The 23,433-nt window shown below is 42.8% G+C and overlaps 3 protein-coding genes across 3 annotated transcripts; 1 reads left to right on the top strand and 2 right to left on the bottom strand.

Moving 5' to 3' along the window:
* Window positions 1–971: 971 nt before the first annotated feature.
* Window positions 972–14,025, bottom strand: LOC118780427 (transmembrane and coiled-coil domains protein 2-like). Its single transcript, XM_036532891.1, has 6 exons — window positions 12,626–14,025; window positions 6,124–6,639; window positions 5,026–5,379; window positions 3,159–3,739; window positions 2,914–3,049; window positions 972–2,377 (listed from the first exon to the last, which is right to left on the bottom strand). Exons 1-6 carry the CDS (start codon window positions 12,836–12,838, stop codon window positions 2,078–2,080), a joined length of 2,100 nt encoding a protein of 699 aa, XP_036388784.1. The 5' UTR covers window positions 12,839–14,025; the 3' UTR covers window positions 972–2,077.
* A 381-nt stretch (window positions 14,026–14,406) lies between these two features.
* Window positions 14,407–16,514, top strand: LOC118781338 (ubiquinol-cytochrome-c reductase complex assembly factor 2). The gene is made up of 4 exons (XM_036534330.1): window positions 14,407–14,580; window positions 15,762–15,836; window positions 16,087–16,156; window positions 16,330–16,514. Exons 1-4 carry the CDS (start codon window positions 14,443–14,445, stop codon window positions 16,431–16,433), a joined length of 387 nt encoding a protein of 128 aa, XP_036390223.1. The 5' UTR covers window positions 14,407–14,442; the 3' UTR covers window positions 16,434–16,514.
* Window positions 16,515–16,733: 219 nt separating this feature from the next.
* On the bottom strand, window positions 16,734–21,739 carry tspo (translocator protein). The gene is made up of 4 exons (XM_036534329.1): window positions 21,660–21,739; window positions 18,742–18,916; window positions 18,018–18,156; window positions 16,734–17,447 (listed from the first exon to the last, which is right to left on the bottom strand). Exons 2-4 carry the CDS (start codon window positions 18,912–18,914, stop codon window positions 17,274–17,276), a joined length of 486 nt encoding a protein of 161 aa, XP_036390222.1. The 5' UTR covers window positions 18,915–18,916; window positions 21,660–21,739; the 3' UTR covers window positions 16,734–17,273.
* Between the last annotated feature and the right edge of the window lie 1,694 nt (window positions 21,740–23,433).

The raw sequence follows: 23,433 nt of genomic DNA, 5'->3' as shown, positions 1-23,433 counted from the left end.
TTGTCAAAATGAAACCCTAAATTGTGTCTCTTCTACCTACTTTTGAAATCCATAAGAACAGAATACAGACTGGCCTTTCGCATCAGCCAGCTTTGCCACCACTAAACTGATCTCCAGAAGTCTTAGTGTCAGCTTTCCTTTCATTGCTCCAGCTTCATTGTTACAGTACACATCCACAGCTACTCTACCACTCTTAAATTAAGAGGGAAACATATTTACACTTCTGTCACACTTCCCCTTTTTCCACTATGGAAGGCTTCAGTAGTTAAAGACACAGGTTCCATTACTTTTAAATGACACCGTCTGAGAAATGACTGCAGTATCAATGACCATCCTCTTAGACTGGATTACCCTGTGCTCACCTGGATCATTTTCCATTTGAATTATTACTATTTTTCTCAAATGGGAGGGCTTTACACAGGCACCTGGACAGGACCATCTTTGACATCGATTTTGCTGCTGGTTTCCCCAAGTTCTCTCTCTCAAAATTCTAAAATGTAGTCACATAATCAGAGAGGGTGGTCTACCCCATTACCTGTCCTTAAATTAAATCTGGTCCAAAATTATCCACACAAATTCACCAGTCCTTCAACTTTTCTTCCTAAGATAGTGTTGGTGATACAGTACACAGTAAGTGCAACCCAGGGTGCACTGGGAAAATCCCAAGTTACCGTTTTTTTGGGACAAAATCAAAATAAATGAACTAATTAAAACAATTAAAACAATTAAAATACATGTCATTCCCAGAGGACAGTAGGCACATTCACAAACCAACCAATCAGCATCATTTATATCTGTTACAGCTGATCCCATTAAAAAAGTTGCGTGCACACAGTTAGACCCAGATTTTACAGACGTGGGACAGCACAGGATCAAATCAAAAGATTGAATGATCTAGCTATGCAGCTGCTTGACAAACATGTTCAGGAACAAACTTTACTGTCATTTATTTACAGTGGCAGATTAAAAAAAAACAAAAACAAACAAGCTTTGCAAACTGGCTAGATTATGTGCACTTATTTCCGTCATCACAGGAACAGCAGAGTGGGAGTATCTCCATGGGAACGATCAAATGAAATGTTTAACGTCACTAAATGTTTAATCTGTTTGATGGTCATTAGCTAGTTTGTAGGCTTTCTCCACAAGCTGAATTTTAGTAAAGTTTATTTGTTTCTTCACATTATCTCAATTATGACCAAAGTCCGCACAAAAAGTCCTGTTTCCTGATTGCACTCTGTCCACCCGCGGTGCTTTGGCCAAGAGTGTCACCTTCTGCCACTTATTTTGACTAGTCCGCAAACATAGAAATGCATTTTGAAAACGTGTACTTTGGAGGAAATATGTCTTCTAGTGCAGTAACTGATGCTATTGGACTAACAAAAAAGGAGGAACAGTCTAAGCCCTTTAATTAATTCCCCCAAAATCCAAAACAACAACATTCAAACAGCTTCTCATGCTCTTATGGCTGTGGATAAGAGCCTGTTATGGTGTGCAGTGAATCATGGTAACTGTAATGACTACACTGTACATGTGATGACAGAAATCATTTTAAAACGAATAAATACAGCAATGACCAATGGTGACAGCCGGTGTTAGTAGTTGCCATTTCTCCTGCAGGATGACACATTCAGCAATGCACAGTCAGCAATACTCATCAGCCCTCCATCTCCTCTCTCCAGCTCCTTCACTGCGGTTTCATTTTGGCTTCAGTCAGCTCACACACAAATACAGGCAGGTCCAGGAGAGGAACAAAATTAAAGTCGACCAACATTAGTAATGACTTGTCTTTTGTCTTCAAAGAAAAGAAAAAACCACAAATAAAACTGCACATTGTAAACCAAAAACCAGGAAAGGCAGAAAGCGTTGAAGTGAAATGAGCACAGTTCTCTGACACACGGGCAGGGGACAACCTGCTCAGCCCAACGTGCTTTGACCCCTGCCAGTCTTTTCACATTTTTTTTCCCCCATCTGTAACAGATCTGCTTAACTTCAGCATGTCTCTCTGTGTCTGTCAGAATGAGCCCTCACAATTCCACAAGAGGGGCATGGCCTGGAGGGACAAGGCAGGGCCAGGCAGTCAGCTGGGTAGCAGCCACACCTCCAGGAAGTCCCAGTGTTTCCAGAGGGAGAAGAGCAGGAGGGCCAGCAGCACGGTGGCCGCCACGCGCTCCCGAGTCTTCATCAGCGGGGTGATGAAGTTGGCCAGGGTTGACACGAAGACCAGCAGCACTGCCATCAGGGCCAGGATGACATTGATGAACTTTCCCAGCAAGGCGCGGGCGTTGGCGTTCTCTACCCCCTCCAACTGCACCACCTGTTGCTGCTGCTGCTGGAGTTCCAGCTTGGTGATGCGAGTCAGACATGACTCCACTGCCTCCTGTACAAACACACACACACACACACACACATATACCAGAGTCAGGCATGACTACACTGCCTCCTGTGCAAACACACACACACATGCAAGTCAGACATGACTCCACTACCTCCTGTGTAAACACATATACACACACACACACACACACACACACACACACACACACACACACACACACACACACACACACACATACTCGAATCAGTCATGACTCCACTACCTCCTTTATAAACACACACATGCAAGTCAGACATGACTCCACTACCTCCTGTGCAAACACACACATATCTGAGCTTGGTTAACTGAATTCTTTCCTAACTGTTATTTCCATTCCTAGGACAGACATTAATGACCCATGACCACAGTCTTGACCATGTCCCATTTAGATGTACCTACGACCTCACCTGTATGTCCCTGGCTTTCCCTGCCTGTCTCACCTGTATGTACCTGGCTTTCCCTGCCTGTCTCACCTGTATGTCCCTGGCTTTCCCTGCCTGTCTCACCTGTATGTACCTGGCTTTCCCTGCCTGTCTCACCTGTATGTCCCTTGCTCTCTCATAGGACTGGTAGGCCACCTTCTCCTCCATGCTCGCCAGCTCTTGCTTCAGGTTGGTCATTTCATTCTGGTGTAGCTCTGTGAGGTCATTAAGCTGTTCCTCCAGACGCTCGTACCTACAAAAGCACGACAGAGCTCTCTAGCAGATGCGCCACAGATGTGAGCGTGCTGTGAAATTATTAACGTCCCCATGAACAAAGCCTCGCTGCCAGCCTGTATCTGTACCTGTATCTCTCCTCCTGTAGGCACTGGGTCATGTAGGAGAAGTCGCTCTGCAGCTGAGACTTCATGTCCTCGATGGAGTCCTCCAGGTGAGTCTGGCTGGCCTTGATCTCCCGCAGCTCCTCCAGAAGGACGTCCCAGGAGCTGTGCATGTGGTGATGCCCGTCCAGCAGGTTGGCTTTGGGGCTCCCCATGCCGGGTCCCAGCCCCGCCCCACCCCCGCCCCCTCCGGAGTTGCTGCCGGCGGCGGACCCAGAGGTGGCGCTGGAGCACTCGTCGTCGCTGCCGTACTTGGGGCTGGAGACGAGCGTGGCGCTGCCGCTCAGGGCGCGTGGGGCGTCCTCGGGCTGCGGGTCCTCCAGCGTGTCCTTCATCTGGGCGATGTTGTCCGCGCTGCCGAACTTGTTGCGGATCAAGCTGGCGAACTCGCGCGGCTTGGATACGGCGGTGTGCGAGAGGGCGGACACGCCCCCTTTGACGCCCTCCACCACACCCCCGCCAAAGCCGCTGATCCCCGCTCGCACATTCGCCCCGACATCCTTCAGACCCTGCAGCACGTCCTTCCGCTGCCGGGACAGACCGTTCTGCAGGGGGGCAGCGAGAGACACGCAAAGCTTTACCTGCCGTTTCCTGTGTTGCCTACATGTACTTATGCAGCACTGCTTTGCAAGCTACTCTGCATAATGACAAAATGGAAAGGCAACCAAAAAAGACTCATAATGATGATTATCCATTACCTGTGATAGGCTGAAAAACACAGTTAGTGAAAACATGGACAAAACATCTAAGAATAAGAAATGTACTGGAAGCAAATTAAAATCTCTTCACAGGTGCTCATTATTTCACGCTTGGGTTTAATCCTCATACCACTAGATGCGCGTATGTACCTTATTAAAGAATATGAATGACTAGCATCCTTTTGGGCAGCCTTAATCACTCTGGTGTAGACCTACAATCGAACTCGCGAACAAGCTGCCAACACAATTGGCTTTAAAGGGGATTTTAAGAACACACACATGGCTCAACAAAGCCATAATGCATCAAATTCACAATTAAGCAGCATTTAACTGTTTTACCTTTGAGGCACACTGAATTTTAATACATGCATATGCATCTTTGAGAAGCACAAAAAAACAAGGATTCATAAATGAAGCTCATCATGTATTCTGTCTAGTTTGTTAGCACCTGCCCTAATAATGAGCTGTCTATTATGAAATACATCTGCAAACTTTAGTTGGTGTTGATTTGACTCATGTCGCTTACAATGTGAGGTCACACCCAATACAAAGACTCCTTCTGAAAAGCTTGACTGCATGACCAATAGCATGGATTACACAGACTCCCAGGTGTCAGCTACACACCTACTTGTTGTCAAGCAGACTGTTCAATGTATTCTGTTGTTCCTTGGTAAAATAATTCTGTTTGATCCATCATAAAACAGGACAACACTCCTCCCATTAAGCAGAATGAGGCCAAACAATGCATCAGCTGTCCAGCACCCCTGACTCACCTGACACACAACAGCTCCCTTCCACAAGCAGGTTACATTACAGCCCCAATGCCAAATTCAGAACTGTTAATGAGTCACATCAAACACATTTTCACTCCTTTTGACTGACTGAATGTCCTGCTTTGCATCACAGGTTTAGCAAACTGATCATGAACATTTAGTAGTAACCTCATCATTCCTCAGGAAACATCTGAACAGTCAGCAGAGTGTAGTTATTGTTGTTGAAAGTGGTGGACTTACCCCTTGGCTTCCTGCTACACAGACCATGCGAACCCTAGCCCCCACCCTGACCCTAACACTAATCCCCACTCTGACCCTGACCCCTAACCCTGACCTCTGACCCCTGACCCTGGCTCCCACCTGCTCAATCTCCTTCAGTCTCTTGTGGTAGTGCTCCAGCTTCTTGTGTAGGTGGGAGATGGTCTGGGCGGATTTCTGGTTCTTCTTCTCGAAGACCTGCTTGATGCGCGAAGCCTGCTGCTTGTCGGCGTTGTGGGCCAGCTTGAGGTACTCGGCCACGTTGTCGTCACGCGCCTCCTGCTCCACGCGGATCTGCTCTGTGATCTTCAGGATCTTCTGCTGCAGGTGCTCAATGGCCGCCCGGGTGCGCTGCGGATCAGCGGCGTCCGGCACGTCCATGCTGATGTTACCGTCAGATCCGGCGTGGCTGCCTGTGGGGGGCAGTCCCAGTGTGCTCAGCTCTCCTTTATCTAGCTGCGCGCAACAACAGAGCCCAGCAGAAAGAGAGGTAAGAAGATCAAAGCGGCAAGATACAAGATACCACCAGTCTAGAACCACTACTGTTCCAACTGTGCATTTGAAAGGTTTTACCACATTTTAAATTTCACTCACTGTTGACATTTTAACTGGCCTCACTAGCTATTTTAGTAGACTAAGTAGATTACATTAATTCAAAAGAAGTTTACATGTATTCATAAGAAAATGTAATGCTTTCTGAAGCATTTACATATTATGTGAAAGGATGTATTCAAATGGTAAAAGACATATCATGTCATTTGACACAAGATGAACCCTTTTACCAAATACCCTGAACACATGCTTATGAATGATTTCTAAAAATGATATGTTGTGTTAATCAAGGTGTAATATGTGTTTCATGAGGTCTTTAGGAATACATATTTTGTATAACGCGTATTTATATCCTCATGTACTCAACTATAAAATTCATTCCACAGAATGTTTATCATTGCATTTTTCCTAATGACTATGTACTGTATGTCTATGTTTTTCAGGCTCTCTTGTCTTTAATTTAAGTCTTTAATTTAAGTCTTCAGTCTTTAAGACTGAAGACTTAAAAGCACAAATTTAGCATAAATGTGTACTTTAAATATATGTTTTAAAAACCCGTGACGTTAGGCATTTTCCTGTGTGGTCAAGCCGCTTCCTGGTACGGCTCTCACCTCTGCAACTGTAAGGTTCCCCTACTCAGGTTCTCACCTTATCAGAGCCCCGTTCAGGGTCCTCAGTGCCCCACTGCATGGCGGCGTCGATGGCGAGCAGCGCGGTGTCGGTGGTGGAGGAGGAGCGCGGCCGGCTGTGCTGGGGGCCCACGCTGAGCGAGGAGTCCTGCGCGCCCCGGCGGGACAGGTGAGGGCTCCCGCCCTTGGGGCCCTCGGCCGCCGGGTTGCTCTTGGTGCGGCGGCTGCTGTGCAGGCTGGTGCCGCGGCGGATGGAGGGCCGGGCGCGGATCTGCTGCAGCACGCGGTTGAAGGCCGTGGGCCGGGCCGGCAGGTCGTGCAGGGACACGGCGTAGGACACACGGTGCATCTCGGGCGAGCGTTCCTTCTCGTCGGCCGACTCATGGTCCGAGTAAGCCCCACTGGTGCCCAGCGCCGCCCCTGCGCCGGAGTCCTGCGAGCTCTGCTGCTCCCGCTCCCGCGAGCGCCGCCGGCTGTGGAACAGGTGCTTCAGCCCATGGCCGAACATGGACCCCTCCGACAGCTGCTGGATCTTCTGCACAGACACAGCCACAGGAGCCCATACAGTGTAACAGCATACTATTCCACAGGAAAATCTACAGCCTACTGAAATACAACACTTAACCCAAAAAGTAAGTGAATGCATTAGTAGACAAATGATGAAAAAGACAGTAAATTCAGGGATGTTCACTGGATGTGAGTGCTAATGATCAGTTTTTCTACAGATTCTGTGGTGCTGCTCTGGGTTTTGGGTTAAGTGAAAACATCTACATCAGAATTAACAAGGTTCTCTTAGGTAAGATCAGTAGGGCTCTCTTCAGGCTGATTTACTTTTGGCCAGGTCAGTGTGTTCAGTTTTTGCTTTTTCTTTGCTCTTACTTTCACTATAAACACTGCTGGGGTCTATTTCCCAGGGTTTTTTTTTTTACTGGATGGCATTTTTAATATGAACACCTTAATAAAATTACTATAAACACCTTCAAAGTAAAATATTACAAAGTAGTTGACGGCTGTAGCAACACCACACTGTTATATCCTTTACAGCAACGTTTCCCAAACCTGACCTGGAGGACCCTTTTAAGCAGCTTCAGGAGTTCATAAGTTGATCATTTGAATCAGCTGTGTTGGAGCAGGGAGAGATCTAAAACACGCAGGACAAGGGGTCCTCTAGGAGAGGTTTGGGAAACGCAGCTTTATAGAAAACACAGCAATTACAAACCACACTGGCTACTGCCCACCCCTTATCCTAATTTACTGAGTGAGACCATCCTATTCAAGCTTTTATAGTTACTATCTAACAGTGAATTATGGGTTGCCACAGATTGATATCAGTAGGTAGCTAGATGTGCCTGGATCCAGACTTTAGAAGAGAGATTTACAGAGGGAAAATATGCATTGCAAAAACTGAAATTGCAGGTCAAAGTTAAAAATCAGTTTGCTAAGATTAGTTTTGTAAAGCAGACACTTCAAACAGTCACTCCAAGGAAACCCCCTTCTGTGACAGTCAGCAATGAACAGCATGTTACCCAGCCAAAGTCACACACACATGTGGACACATGTGACAGTGTAATTTTTCAAACGGTGGAAACAGTCATGCTGCATACATATAAAACATTATGAAAATAATCAAAATACTATTTGGAACATTATCACATATAAAACAGCTATGCTAAGAACAGCACACACACATGCACGCACACACACACACGCGCACACGCACGCACACACACACACACACATAACAAGAACAGCAGAAGAAATGAAGAAGAGATGGCATGCTGGAGAACGGCATGGACAGAACAATTTATTCAGCTGAATCTGATCTGCCATTTCCTGCAGACATGTACTGATGTTGCCAGTGGTGAATACTTTCCAGCACAATGATTTTTTATTTCACAGTTCTCTGCTGTGTATCCAAAGGCCGGCACAAGCACGTGTTATGCCTGCATACAACTGGCTGAAGGAAAATATGTGGTTCCAAAGATGTTGGAATGCCATAATTTTCCCATTTCTTGTGGAATAATGTCAGACATATTTCATTAGGCTGGAGATTTGTGGTGACTTCCAGCCAATGATAAACACACACTAAAAATTTCAGACACCAGCAGTTATGTGTTTTTTGCACACAGACACTCTTAGTTATGTAACCCATAACTCCATCCATGATACCTACAGTGGCAAAGACTTAGCTTACTGCCTAACACTTAAGACTGGACTGCTAAAGAGCCCTCTGGGCCTGTTACAGCTACATTTATGCAGGTATTAAACAGTTAAATAAGAAACTCAACCAATTAATATTTACATCTTATATCAAACGAGGAATCAAGGGGATTTTGAAAGCATTCAGATTTGCTTGTAATGAATGCTTTTTCGGGGTGTGGTCTGAATCTGTAACACAGAGAGCAACCTGAATCTCCTGTTACCAAGAAGAACCTCCTAGACAAGCATGGAGATAAGGAACACAGGAACTGCATATATGTTCATAACATAGAATATCTATGATGACATTTTTTCAGCAAAAGGAATGACACCATTGAATACCAGCTTTCCCCCCTATGTAGCTAAAGCCAGGTTCACCGGCCCATTACTGGATTCACTGTAACCGGCAGAGCAGATCCCAGCAGTCTGATAAAGCGTGTTTGATCTGTTCAGGCCTTGAACCCTGCCCCCTCTTGCAGTCTGGTGGTGTGACTGGTATAGCTATATACCAAACGTACAGTAAAGTTTCCAGCACATATATAAAGCAATGGTGTCTGAAAACACACCGATGGAATACGGGTCAATACAAAACAAAGCTAACAGCAACCGTTTCACATAAGCTCTGCAAAAGGAAAGCTTGTCTCGACTGTCTCTCCTACATGGGTTTCTGTGACAGTATAAATCTCTCACATGTATGTGCCGTGTTAGTGCATGGGTGCTGTGCAGGAGAACAAAATGAGTTTAGCCAAGACGGGACAGGTAATAGCAGGATCCACTGTATGGAGAAATGGGATATAAGTGAGCCCAGAAACATGCTACTGTAAGATAGGGAAACGGTAGCTGGCTAAAATGTTCACAGCTCCTGGCTTTGTGATGGAAATATGACAACATTCAGTGAACATATATTTCTTCTAATATAATTTAAAAGACTATTTAAAATTTGCAACAAAAATTTACATACCCTGCTGTATAAATGCCAGTTCAGAGGACAGAAGTGGGCGGATTAATCTAAGACTTGTGAATCTCTCTGAAAATGCAGAAGGCAGTGATTTGAATTAAAAAATGAATTTGGAAACTGAATTTGAAGGTCTATCAGTGATAAATGGTGCGCATTACACCTCGTCTGGGTGCCAAATGAAGCTCTCCCACCCTCTCCTTCACAGAGACAAGCAGAACATTCTTCTCACAGACTAATGCTTTGCCCGTCCCCTTTCAGAGTGACACAGTGCAGCACTGGGTGGCCTTTGTCAATTCAGAACTGTGCTTAGTGCCAAAGACCTGCAGCCTTTCATGCGGTACCCTGTGATTATCGGGGTGATCAGCAGACCCACCTCTCTTGTGACAATAACTGAGGCGAAGAGTTCACAACAGTCCCAGAGACTCAGTAGACTGTGACCTCAAGGGTCTGAGGCTTCAGCCCATTAACTTCCCCACTGCTAAAATGCCAGCACCAGTTGACTCATTAATGTGGCAGTGGTCTGCTAGACTGGGATGGAAATTCTTCCATTTTTGGCTCTGGTAAACTGGGGCTACATCTGCTAGAACTGGGTTCAATGAGGCATAATAAACACTGTGTTTGTGCTCCATTTCTCTGACCTTGTATGCGCTTCCTTTCCATAATGGCAAAAACAGCTTTTCCATATTGCTTTTGTTCTGTATGTGAAGCACTATGGGGTTTCTGATCTTTGTCACCTACTCTGAAGCTCTTTCTGTGGCTATACAACAAGATATGAAACAGATCTGATAGCAAGCTTAAGCAGTGGACTGACCTGTCACAATAAAATGGAGGATCATCAGCTACATTTGCTGGCCAAGCAGCTAACTGGCAGGATTACAGAAAGACATTCATGAGGGAAAGGGTACATTTCATACTTAACTACACAGGAAATATCCTCTTGCCTACTCAAAGCCTAGCTAAGTTACCTTTTAATCCACCACCAGACACATGCAACATGCCAGAATCCCCAGGCTCTGGAGTAAACGCACTCGCAGCTCGCTGTCAAAATACAATATAGTGCACAGTGAGTGATGACAGCCACACAAATACATGGATAATCAAGCTAATGCTTTATTCAAACACTACATCATCACACACGACAGACAAACTACGGCCAACAATCAGGCAAGCTCTGCCAAACTACCTTGAGTAGGAGAATATCTGGCAAACTAAACGATCAATAGGTCTTTGTAATATAACAGCAAAAAATACTTATCATATATAGCTAAAATAAATGTCTACAATGGTGATCTTAAACTGCCCAAGATTTTAAGAGTGTATAGTATACTACTTTCTATGAAAGTCATTTCCAAGGTTTTTGAAGGCTTAAAAATTAAATACAATCACCGTTTTGCTAATAAATGATTCAGACCAGCTGCTTATTTTTGTTCCCTAAATGGAGCCAAGTGTATTTCAGTGAAGACAGAGAGGACAGAAAAGAAATGATTACGTGAGTACCTTTGGTTCTGTAAGCTATATCAGCATGCCATACCCATGAGATCAGCATGAGGACCCATCTGGTTAATAAGGTAGTGACTGGTTTTGAATGTTATTACATTTCACATTACGTGTTCTCTTAGAGATGTCAGTTCACAAACTAACTGTATATATGCTGCATTGGAAACACAGCAACATAAACATTTCAGGCACAAGGCTCTCTTTATAAGCCCCTCAGTAAGACATTCAGACCCCAACTGTTAGAGAAGACAGCACCGGAACAGATCAGGCGTGTGTGCCACAGCAGAATGCGGCGAGTACTCTTGAGTAAATATGAGTACATACTTGTGAGTACTGTGGTGATTTGGCTGTAGGGTGGAGGTTTTCCTCCCTCCATACCAAAATTAATAGGAAAAAAAACTGTAAAATCAACATCAAAGACCGTACTTTTAAATATTCACAATCATATTCTTCAAATTTAAATTAATCTGTGTACATGCTAACCAAAGCTAAGCAAAAAAAAAGGCAAAAAAGTGTCAGGACACACAAAGCACTTTAGTTTGACACCCCAATGAGTTTGCTCGGGGGTACACTCACAGAAGAGAGGCTAACGGTTCCTTTATTTGAGAACCTGACGTTTGTGTGTTATAAGCCTTGTCAGTAAGCTGGCAGATGCAATTTTCACTCCAACAGGCTTGACACTTCTCTTCTGAATCAACAAAGCCCATAAACACTGGTCAGATGCATGTGTAACAGTAATACATCTCTTATGAGGCAATTATGGACTTATGTGACCTACGTGGTATTTCTGACAAGGCGGTGACTAGGTGGTGAGAAAAACATGTAGGTGGGCCACCTAGTCTTTAGACAGGCAGGGGAAATACTGTCTTGCATCTGAATCAGCTCTACAGTTTGAAAACATGGAACTGGTTTCATTAATAATTATAGTTCTGGATTATTTTCATAAAATTGTCTTTCATTCTTTTGTTCTACATCTTGCTTGAGTGACTCTAGTTCTATGTTTTAATGTGTCATGACATGATTGAAACAATGACTGACTGACATAATACTGCCCCCAGGTGGTAATGACACAAATTTTTCATTCGAATATTAATTTCTATGAAATCAGATAAAGCTTATATTTTGGAGCGGGAATGGATATTAACGGATTTCTGTGAATTGACCACAGAATAGAATCCGTCTTCTGTTGTTACGCTTCTTTGCGCCAGACCCGCCCATTGTGACCTTGGCAAGAAATGCTGAAAATTTAGTGACCTCCCACTGCCAGACGAGTTCCTGTGGACGTCATTAGACTTGATAAGTCTGGAAATATCAGTGTTCTATTCATGTATTTGGCTAAATTATTGCTTCATTCATATTTACTTAATTAAATAGTGGATAGGGAACCAGCAATCCAGCATCTGGAAACTACACAAATTGCCTTCAAGGGACATTCATTCACATCAGTCCCAGGACCTCAGAAAATAACACTCTAAAATGTTCTAGTTACATCTCGTGGAACTAAAACCACGATATGTAAATGGAACCAAGAATAAAACTAAAACCAAGAATATAAATCAGCGAACATAACTGGCAGCTAGCTCAAACTAGCTGGACATAATCACAGCCAGTGTTCTCCCAGTCTGTAGAGCGCTCATTCAGTTCCAACAGATTCCCAGGCATTTTAGGCAGCCTAAATAAGTCACCGTGTGGAAACATTTAGCTAGTAACGTTCTAGCAACTTATCTGTAAATATCTGCAGGCAGCAAGACAAAACGGTACTCCTGTCATGCGCATACTGCGGTGTGGCATGGACCACGCCTTTAATCTCATGTAGCGAGCCTGCTACAAAGCATATCAAGCACGCAGAAGCAGGGAGGATAGCTACCTTTAAATCCGGGGGCTTGCTCCTGGTCAAAGCGGTGTGCTGATTCGGGGCGGTGCTGCTTAAATCTGGGTTACCTCCCGGGGTGTCCCCGTGTTTCACCTCCACGATAAACACACTCGGAGTATCTTCATCTCCGGCCCTACCCACGGCTGGACTGCTGTTGTCCACAACCGAGGTGAAGTCGTCCGATTTGCAACGTTTCATCTCGGTCATTTATCTCGCCAGCTAGCTAGCTAGCAAAGTACTCAATTAAAATACTAGCTAGCTGGCCAGCTAATTGTCTAAATTATGTGCCAATACAATAAACGAGATCATCTCTAGCCACGTTACCACCTTGACACACCTTACTTGACAGTTCAGCATCATATTTGGCTGCTGGCTTCACGGATGTTATTCAAACAAATATTCGCTGGTTAACTGTCAAAGACCTAAGATAAATACCTTTTTAAACGGGCACCTCCGTGTGATCGACAGGCTACCATTAGATTTACAGTTGCATCAAATTATAACATCGCTTCTTACCTAGCTAATTCATAATAAAATATTTGCTAACTAGTAAATCAATCAGCCAGCCATTTGAATGCCTATCATAGCTTCCACCCTCTTCTCCCCATGGAGACCTCTTAATTTCAATACGCCAGATAGCTAACTGCCTTCAGACACCCCGCACCGCCATCCAGCTAGAAACACAAGTCAGTATTGTGTGGCCATGTCGCGCTAGCTAATAACAATAATATTATCGATAGCTAGCTAGCTAAAAAATGACAAGACATCCGCAGTCATAGATCTTGTTAGATACATGTAGCCATTTATATTAGCCAAGCAGACAATTAGCTAATGAACAGCTATCTAAACAAAAACAATACAAATGACGGCGTACAAAATGTTAAGACATCAGCTCGCTAGCCAGCGGTTATAACTGACTGTCGATTGTAGCTAAGTAAATAACTTAGAGACAAACCCAAGTAACCATCTAGCAATGCAAATTCTTTATTATTCAAATGATCTAGCTGTCTAGCTACAGCTGCATAGGATCTTTGAGTTAGCCCGTTAGCTGTTTTAATTGAACCGTGCTAGCTATCGTTAGCTATCTCATGAGCAAACGAAGCTGGTTTCTTCTGTCAAGAGTACCCGTCAAATCCTGACTGGTATTCCACTGTCACTGACCCAATAGCTTTCTCAGAAATTCTAGTTAGCTCTTATTCAGTGGCGTTTCTTCTGATTTAGCATCTTGTTAACCAGCTAGCTAAGTGAAAAATTCCGCTGTTACAGGTATTCTGCTGCCACCTAGCAAACCAATATGGGAGAAACCAGCTAGCTAGCTAACAGTGCCCACAGAATGTCAAAAGGGAAAAGCCAGTCATTTAGCGCTGGGATGCTACTTAAATTGTCCTACATGGTCTTTGTTTATATCCAATCAAATAGTCCCCATAGAACACGAGATTTCATCAAGTATGGTTGCATGTTATTTCGAGGGGAAGAGTAGCAGAGAGTGTTAATAACTAGGGAGACTACGCACAGGATTGTCCATGCTGTAATCCGTCCTGGTTTCGGGGAGTTCCGGTTAAGTACAACAAATGCCTTCTGGTTTTCATACATGCATTCTGGTGTTGAGAAGGTCCGGTGATCATTTTCGGTTTAACAATGGCACTCACACCGGTGACAGAATATCTTTGGTCATGACGATAGCATCTCGGAGCCAACCAGAGGCGAGAACGCAAGAGTAATATCCTCTCATTCTACAAATTGAACTCTGAACTGCAGGCTAATTCCCACCCACTTTCCCGTGTTCGCACTGAGGTCTCTGGAACGGCAGAATGTCTGTAACTCGGTACCGTCGGTTTCTTAAACTGTGCGAAGAATGGCCGAGAGACGAATCAAAGAAAGGCAGGGATTTGGGGACTTTTTTACGACAAAGGGTGGCCCATGCGTTTCGCGAGGGTGAAAACACTCAGGTAATTTGGTTGAGCTAGCTAACGTTTACATTTCCAGCTGAGCCTCGCTAGTCAGTGGCTGCTGGCAGTGCCAATGTCACAGACTGTTCTAGCTAGCCATTTGATAACAACGAGATACAATAATAGGGAAATCGCAAAATCCGTGCGTCTGTCTGACTTAGCTAGCAAGCTAGCTAAATATTACAAGGTCGATAACTGGCTTGCAAACATAATGTAGCTATAGCCAGGGGTTATGAAGCTGGCAGGCTACAGGTATATCGGTCTAGAACCGAGCGGTGTGATAAGCCGTCACCTTGGCTGGATCGCGTTGTAGCGATCAAACAGTTATTTGAGAAATTTCATTTTAACCACTCGAGACCCTGCGAGGCTCATTACAACATTTCTCTGAAACGCTCCAAAGAATTTCAAAGCAGTAACGAGCTACAAACTTAAAAACAACATTTCCCAAGACCCTCTTCTACTTGTTTGTGATAATCGAGTTCAGCCATTGTTTATGTAGTTTCATAACCAGGTTCTGAAGCCAGAAAAAACTTGCCTACTTACGTGATCTGCTCCACGCCGAATCTTTACTGTCATTTTACATGTCATGTCTTTACTGTCATACGCTGTCAGACACTCTTATCTAGAGTGTCAGTGTATTTGTGCAAAGTAATGGTCAGTTAAAAAAATGTATATTTCTTAGTTTGGCTATATTGTCTGTTTTTGAATCGAATAGGTTGAGTAATGTAGAGCAGTAGAGGGTCCAGGCCAATTTTGAATGCCATGTTTACTGAATGTGTGCCAATTTTGAGATGTATATTTTTCAGTACTCTACCCATTCATCTTACATCTTTATGCACAGCCTGGAGTAAAATGTCATGTTTGTTCATATTACACTGTCATTTCACAGCATACAAGTTATAGATGATTCCCAGTTGTGAAGGAGGCATTTATTTAAATTTTCATAAGACCTGTTCTGAGAGGATACGTGTACTTAGTACTAGATATATTTTACTCAGTTCATGAGGGATCCAAACTGCTGGCATTTACAATGACAGGTAACCGTCACACTTTCCTCCAGTTTCACAGAACACAATTTATGATCAGTTTCAACTGTTACAATTTTGTGTTTTGCCAGCAATTTGACAAAATCAGGCATTAAGATCAGGTAGTCTTGCTTATGGTTTTGTTCCTGCCCCCAGATATCAGACCCAGAGAAGTGTGATCAGATGTACGAGAGTTTGGCCCGTATCAACAGCAATTTCTACAGAGAAAAGGTAAGCAATAGTACTGTACGTAATTAGCGAGAGTCTTTAGCCACAATTTAAAAACCCACCTTATGGGCTTTAAGATACTACACAGCTATTCATTTGATTTTGAGTCAGGAATTCTACTGGGACTAATTTTAACTGACTATTTGTGGTACTAGACTCGAGTGTAAATATATGAATGTAATTTACTTCAAAGAATGCACAATTTGAACAATGGTTTTTCATGATGATACTTCCTGTGGATGTTGGTTTACAGTTCCCTCGTGCAAAGGACACAAGCTTTACAGGTGTGACAGTCGAAGAATGTAGAGTACTTTTATCTACAGGTAGGTGAAGAGAACTCTTCATGAATATATTACAAGATAAACAACAATTTGTTTTTTACATATTATCAATGATTTTATCATTGTTGAAGTATTTGACTTAGTGTTAATAAGATCTAATTCTTTGAAAATTAAAAAGAAAAATTTCTGTGTTACGATGTCATCTCCTCCAATAGGCAGCATGCAGAACATGGATGAAGAGAAGAAGGGTTTGTGGAAAACGCTGATGGAACGGTTTTCCTCCAAGTCGCCAGAAGAGGAAAAGGGCCCTGAAAAGTAGCATTCTGCGCAGCACAGCACTCCCCTTTCTGTATTTAGTCCCTTCCGTACATTAGAAATTAAAAGCTTTGTTTTCTCATTACATGTAGAGGTTGTCTTTTTTCGGAATTATAGGGTCAGTCTTGATCTTATTCTCCAGACAATGCAGGGCCTGGTAAATTGTGCTGAACACCTCAGCCAGCACTTCCTCAACCGTCACCTGTGACCCCTTTCACACACACCCCCTACCCCACCCCCCTCAATAGTGAACATAATTTAGGTCAATAACAATTATAAATGAAACCAGCTGGAACAACAGCACTTAACAATGAATGGGTGATTGTATTCTACCATGACACCAGTGTCTTGGACATATACAGTAATGCTATGCCAGAGTTCTGAGCACAATTTTGATGCATATGTACTACAAATTTTTCTGTTTCTCAGCAATCAAAAGGAAATTCACAGGCCACATGTGGTCCCCCAGGCCTCTAGCTGAATAATCAACATGTACAATATTTTATTAGATTAGAAAATATTGCTTATTTTCCTGTACAGGGACCTGAGCCTGAATGTTTTGTCTGATGCCATGACAAGATGCCACAAATGGTGTTTCTCATTAGAATATGAGTACCGGGAACCTAACAGGCAGAATACAGAGAAAGACACTGTAAGAACACAGCCAGATACCTAATTCAATTTCATGCCATGCAATTTACTTATGACCAACTCGTAAAAAAAGAAAATAGAACTTCATTTTTGGCAATGAGTAAAAATGACAAGAATGCAGAATGCGGGTGTTAAAAGATCACAGTCCCACACCTGGCAGGCACACGCAGCTAGGTTAGGGGCACGCTGGGGTCTAGTCCTTCTTCGACTCGGGGTTGTCCCTCCAGATGCAGTAGTTGAGACTGGTGGCAAGGCACAGCCAGGATAGGTAAGGAGCCATGAGCAAGGTGGCTGTGCGACTAATGGGGTACCAGGAAACCATGGTGGCCGCCACGGTCCCCGTTAAAAAAACAAGCTCAATCAGGGCCTGGGGACAAGAGAACAGGGTCTGAGGGAAACGCGGGTCTACTCAAAATCAGGAAATCTAGGAAGTATGCATAAATACAGACAAGCTTTTACATGTGTTATGATTTTTCTTAACCTACACTTAAGCTTCCCAATATTTTATCCAAGGAAAGCATATGTGCTCCTTATTGATACACCATTGCCATCTAGCTGCTAGCTGTGTACTAAGTGCATGCAGATTTTGCCCATCCCTAATATAAGTGGCAACAGTGCGATCACAACCAGATAACCAGTTTTTACAATCTGACCAAGAACCTTTTTTTATATAGGAACTTATAAATGGAAAATAACCACCGGGGATCAGACTAGAACCAACATATGTATTAAGTCTTAATAAAATACCACAGAAGAATAAATATTCCTGCTAACACATTGCCAGATATCTTAGGCTTCTTTAAGGAACTCCATGTAAATGTTTTCAACAAACACTTCTGAGCCCTGTAATAGTTATCATTTCTTCACCTAACCGGGAGCCAACGCTACTCTCAACTGTCACCATATGATCACAGAATTAGGTGGGAGGACTACTTACCAGTTTGATTTTGTGTGCCCCAAAAAAGATGGGGGTCCAGGCCCAGTTTAGTGCAAGCTGCAGCCCGTAGAGGCCAAGTGGAACGAGGGCTTCCTCATTAAACCCCCCCAGCTCCTTCCACACCAGGTAGGACGCATAACTAGCAGAAGAGGAGCATCACACAGGATCATCACTGAGGTAGACCTGAGCTTCCTTCATCCCCCCAGCATTACTCTGTTCTTTTATTAGCAGCAGCGTGCAGTCTGCTGGTAAACATTTGCCTTTTCCAGCAAAGTAAGAAAAGTAATTACTAGGATTAATAAAGATTATCATTGCAGAATTAGTTTGTCTCTTACATTCTTTAAACTAACGCTGTGCTCAAAAGCACAACCCATTTAAGAAGGCTGACCTTAGCTGTAGAACACAATTATTTTCACTCAGTAGCTCTTTCATATGCCCATCTGTTCCACTCTCTATAATTACATCTTTCAGTCAACTGCCTAACTAACACCAACTGTCAGTAAACAAATGCTGGTCACAAACATCAACTTTTCTGATGCTCTTACACAAGCTGAAAGCTCCACTAGGGTTTCTGCAGGTATAAGCTTTGTCTGCCAGCCCTCCAGGAGGAACTCTTGGCCCAGATCATTAACATGTTGGTTTCCATGGACAGTAAAAATGTTTGTGAGCAGGATATGCATTTGGGTCGGGCTAATGGCCACAGAGACGCAGATACCCCACTTACCCCATGCCTGTGTAGAGCGTGGTCCACACCACTGGGAAGGCAGCATTTGGTGGCCGCCAAGATGGTTTGTTGAGTGTGGGGTACCATGTCTTCACTTCTCGACGAGTGATCAAGGCACCATAGAAGCCCCCAACATGCGGAAGGGCTGTCAGTCCCAGCATAGGAGCCCACATGGCTGCAAGAGAGGACTGCCAGTAAATGTGCTGCATCTTCACAGGCTCAGCTCTCAGAGGCAGCAGAAGCCATTTTAAGCATTTATGATGAAACTGTACTGGATGAAGACATGGCTGGCCTAGGCCAATGTATGTAGGGTTTATATGTAAAAATGAAAACAAGCAAATGTCATTTACCATTAGGTAAATCGGTGTGAAATCTGGCCTTCTAACATAGTCGCAATGGTCACAATCTTTTAAGTAGGATGGATTGAGCAATTGAAAATGTGTGATTATTTAAATATTCTGAAATGTTGAAAAGCTTTAAAAATCTTCTCATGAACCACATGTAATGTGTAACACATTTGGGGTATTCTTCACCTGAAATGTGAAATGTTTATACCGTATTGTGATGACATTTATAATTCCTAAAAGTGTAAGAAATGTGTCACCATACAATATTTGGTGGTTATTGGTCAAGTGGAACAGATTAAATATTTGATTTTCCCTCATTTTTTGTTGTCATTTAAGTTTATATAGACTACTTTTCGGTATACAAATACAAAGGAATGTGACTTATTACACATTAATACATATGACTACTGTTCCTCCAGTTGTGAAATAGACATATGCTCTTAAGAATATTCATACACGTGTAAGGCCTCCCCGTCTACAGGTGCAATACTGTTAGTAAATGACAAATTAAATATAATTTCATGGAACAGCCAATGCGTGACATGAAATAAGTCTTTACGAATCCAAATGGTGAAACTGATCTTGATTTATCATTTGCGTATTTTTATGGAGGCAATCTCCACTGCACTTGGTAGATAACTGGATAAATGGCACTCTTAACAGACGTGCAAACCCAGGAAGCAAACTGGTGTTAAAATGTGCATCAGCCTGTGTGGTTTGCATGTCATGGATGTAATGTTTGCACTGAATGCATTACAACAAGACTGCACATGGCTGCACTTGAAAAGGTTTAGTGGAGATTTTCCTACATAGTAAGTGATTTAATTTCTCTTGTCGGCCAGACTGTGACCAAGTCATGCCAATGCAGCTTTCAAATGGAATGTTTTCAAAAACAAATGTGTTCTGTTATACTGAATGCCCATAAGATTTACTTTTTCCTGTAGAACACAGTTGACCAAGGAGTGCTGCAAATGTCAGTGGTTCAGCATTTACGTTGGTATTCCAGGTAAAACCCAGCCTACAAATGCCATTCTACTGCAACTCAGCAAGTAGGGTTATAAAGGTCATTTTGGTCTCATGGCCAGTGGTCAGACATTGAATAGGTTAATGAGAACAAACATCTGGACTGCAGGACACTTATTTGTCCGCAACATGTCACAATGTCCCAATGATTACACCAGAAAACCTGATCAAGCGATGTGCTTGATCACAGAAGAGATCATGGGCAATTCTTTGAGCTGAAAGGAGGCTTATCCTCTTCCTCTTCCGCCCTGATGACCCTCCCTAGTGCAAGAGTCCTATCTTATCATGCAAGTGTAATAGCAAGATCCTCACTGTATTGAGAATCTACGGGCTGTATGTGTATGGTGTACTCAATTAGACACACTAATGCCTCAGTTACAACCTCTGCGTCAACCGCTTTAATACAAATGTGAAGTTGAACGCAGTGACACAGCAACTTTGTGATTCTGGCCATAATTCCAAGAAGCCCTTATCAGGTAACTGCACTGTTACACAAACAAGGTGTGGTTCACTCGTACATTAACTGAATAAAGGAGGAGGTGGTAGCGTGGCGTGCCTTGAAACTGTGCAACAAAAGAAGAAAATTCTGGGTCTTCTGCACCCTTTCTGGAATGAAATACCACACTTGATTGTGAGCTACTGCTCACTCCACGTATCTCGTGAAGGCAAGATACACGTCTTGCCTGGCGCCTTTACATTCAGAGAGAATAGTTTTGCGTCTGTCTTGACTATTAACAGCTCTGAGGGCTTCATTTGAGTTCCATGATACATAGCTACACATCCAGGTTTAATTTTCGATACCTGAAATCATAACACAATTAAAGCCATTCAACTGCAATCGTTAGACTAATGGCAATACCCACAGCACCTTTAATGCGACCTTATAGGCTAGCTAGCAATATCACAATTCTTAATCACTCTTTCGTGACTTCTCACTTGAATGACCAGATGAGTTTTTCCTCATATGCACAAACGTGCTGTTGATAAAAAACTATAAAATATAAAAGCTGTACCTGAATGCCTTAAAATATTTCAGCAAATTAGGTAACGTAGCTACTTAATGGGTAGCCGTTTTATCATGCACTACTTTGAACAGTCAATGTAAGACTAGCCAACTGTGTAGGCAGCAAGACAGCGAATTCACCCTACACAAGCGTCAATGATTACAAAACGTGGATCAGCTGACTTGTTGGTTAGCTAACGTTAGCAGACGTTTCCTAACTTAAGTTCAACCCATTAGTTAAAGTTAGCTAACCAACTTAAAAACCTCACAGACTGCAACAGTAGAAATAAATTTAATAGCTAACGATTCAGTTACTATGACATTTCGAAAGATTCGCCAAAATCTGACGCAGGGCTATAGCTAGCTAGGAATGAATAAAACGCACGCTCGCATAAACTTTTCAGCTAGCTCGTTAACGTTACGCAATTTCATTCCTAACCTATTTGAAATTCTCTTTTTAACCGCGGCGAAGTATGACTTCGAAAAATATAAAATCCGCATATAAGTTAGAGAGAAAACGAGCATCGACACACATGCAATCTTACCTTTACCCCTACGTATTCACTGTCAGTGTTGCCTAGCACGCCAGCTACGTGACTGGGTCACAGCAGGTCAGTGTTTTGACTAAGTAGTCAGCCAGCTAGCTAATGATATCCCAGCACGCGTGTGACGTAACACCCCCTGCTAGTCTTCCAGGAAGTGTCGTTTCCAATGCACGGGCGTGTTCTTGTTGCGGAAATTCAAATGTGACTCAAGGAACCCTTTTCAAACACGGCAAATGGCGTCAAGTCGTGCGTAAACAGTTTACTGGGTAAAACGTTGGCTGGTTTTGTTGCATCCGTCTCAAGCTGTTATCACCAGGAAGACCGTATTTGGTTTTTTGAAACGTGTATTTTACAATTTCAACACCACTGCGCTTTGATAATGAAACAATAAAAGGTGATTCTGCAATGTCGCATTTTTTCGCTTGACAACTCATTTTCCAAGCGCGGCCGTAAAAGGGCCATACATGATTCCAGGGTTCAAAACTGCAACATTGCATATGTTGCATCACTATCAGCTTATATTTTTAACCAAAGAACCCCCAGGGAGACCACGTATTATACCTGGTCAGGTAACCCAGCGGCCTTGTCAGAGGCCGATTTTAACCTGAATTATATTGAAATCCTTTGAATATTAAACTGTATGTCCATTTTCAGATGCAGTCAAATTTAGCTGAGTTCCTGAAACTCTTAAATATGTGTGGTTTATTATTGGTTTCATTATCACAATTACCACGTTTATATGCACTGAATACTCCATTGTTTGTTCCATTTTGGAATTGCACATATGACCCGACAATGAAAATATCTTATTTTGAGCAATATATTGCAGTTGCAGTAGGCAGTATAACAGAGGTGGGAATTCCACTAATATCACTACAGACAACAGCACATCACTCATGTAAACATCATGTTTGGAATCCATTGATTAATTTATGTTATGTCCACATGCCTTCAAATGACAAAGAACTGGCTGCAAAAGAAAACAGTAAATTGTGCAAGTTACAGAGTAAATTTAAAGCAAATACTTGGCACTGGTACACCATGTTGGAGACAGAAATCTAAAACTCTTCTTCAGTATTTTCTAAATATGAGGGGGAAATCAAAACATATAACAGTTGAGAAATTGATGTTTGAGAAATAAAAAAAGAGAATGCATTACTGTACTATTCTATAGTGCCTCACACAGAGTATGGCTATGTATGCTTACACGGCTGATCTTTCTGAAAACCTTTATCCTTGTATAATGCAATCGTAAGTGGAACAGTTTGCACGTGCACAAACAGTTTACGAAGAATATCATTCTGTATTCACATGTTGCCTGCAGGTTGCTGTCTTTATTACAGTAAGTCATTATAAATCATTCTAAGGCCTCCTGCATGCAAATACAAAGATATCACAGTGAAAAAAAATTACATAAATAAGTGACAACAGGTGTGATACAAAAACAATGTGCACCACATATATATAAAAAGGAAAGTTGGTAAGTTGATCGTCACAGCTGAAAGATAAACGGGTACAAAGCAAGCCAGTTAATGCACTTAAGTTTAATTTGAAATGTGATACCCTACTGTACCCCTCCAGATCACAGAGAGCAGGTGGATGGGAATGCTCCAGTGGTCATTGACACTTATGTTTACAAGCTTAGCACCCACTAAAAATGACATGAAATCACCATGTAAAAAGTCCCTATTTAATTCATTAGTCTTCATTGCTACAATTGCTACAAAGACAACTCCCATTGCACAAACAACACCAAAATGTAAACCAAAAAAAT

The sequence above is a fragment of the Megalops cyprinoides genome, chromosome 7 (assembly GCF_013368585.1).
Source record: "Megalops cyprinoides isolate fMegCyp1 chromosome 7, fMegCyp1.pri, whole genome shotgun sequence".
In the NCBI taxonomy this organism is placed as follows: Eukaryota; Metazoa; Chordata; class Actinopteri; order Elopiformes; family Megalopidae; genus Megalops; species Megalops cyprinoides.
The sequence above is the reverse complement of the archived record's forward strand: the minus strand, read 5'-3'. Positions and strand labels throughout refer to the sequence as shown.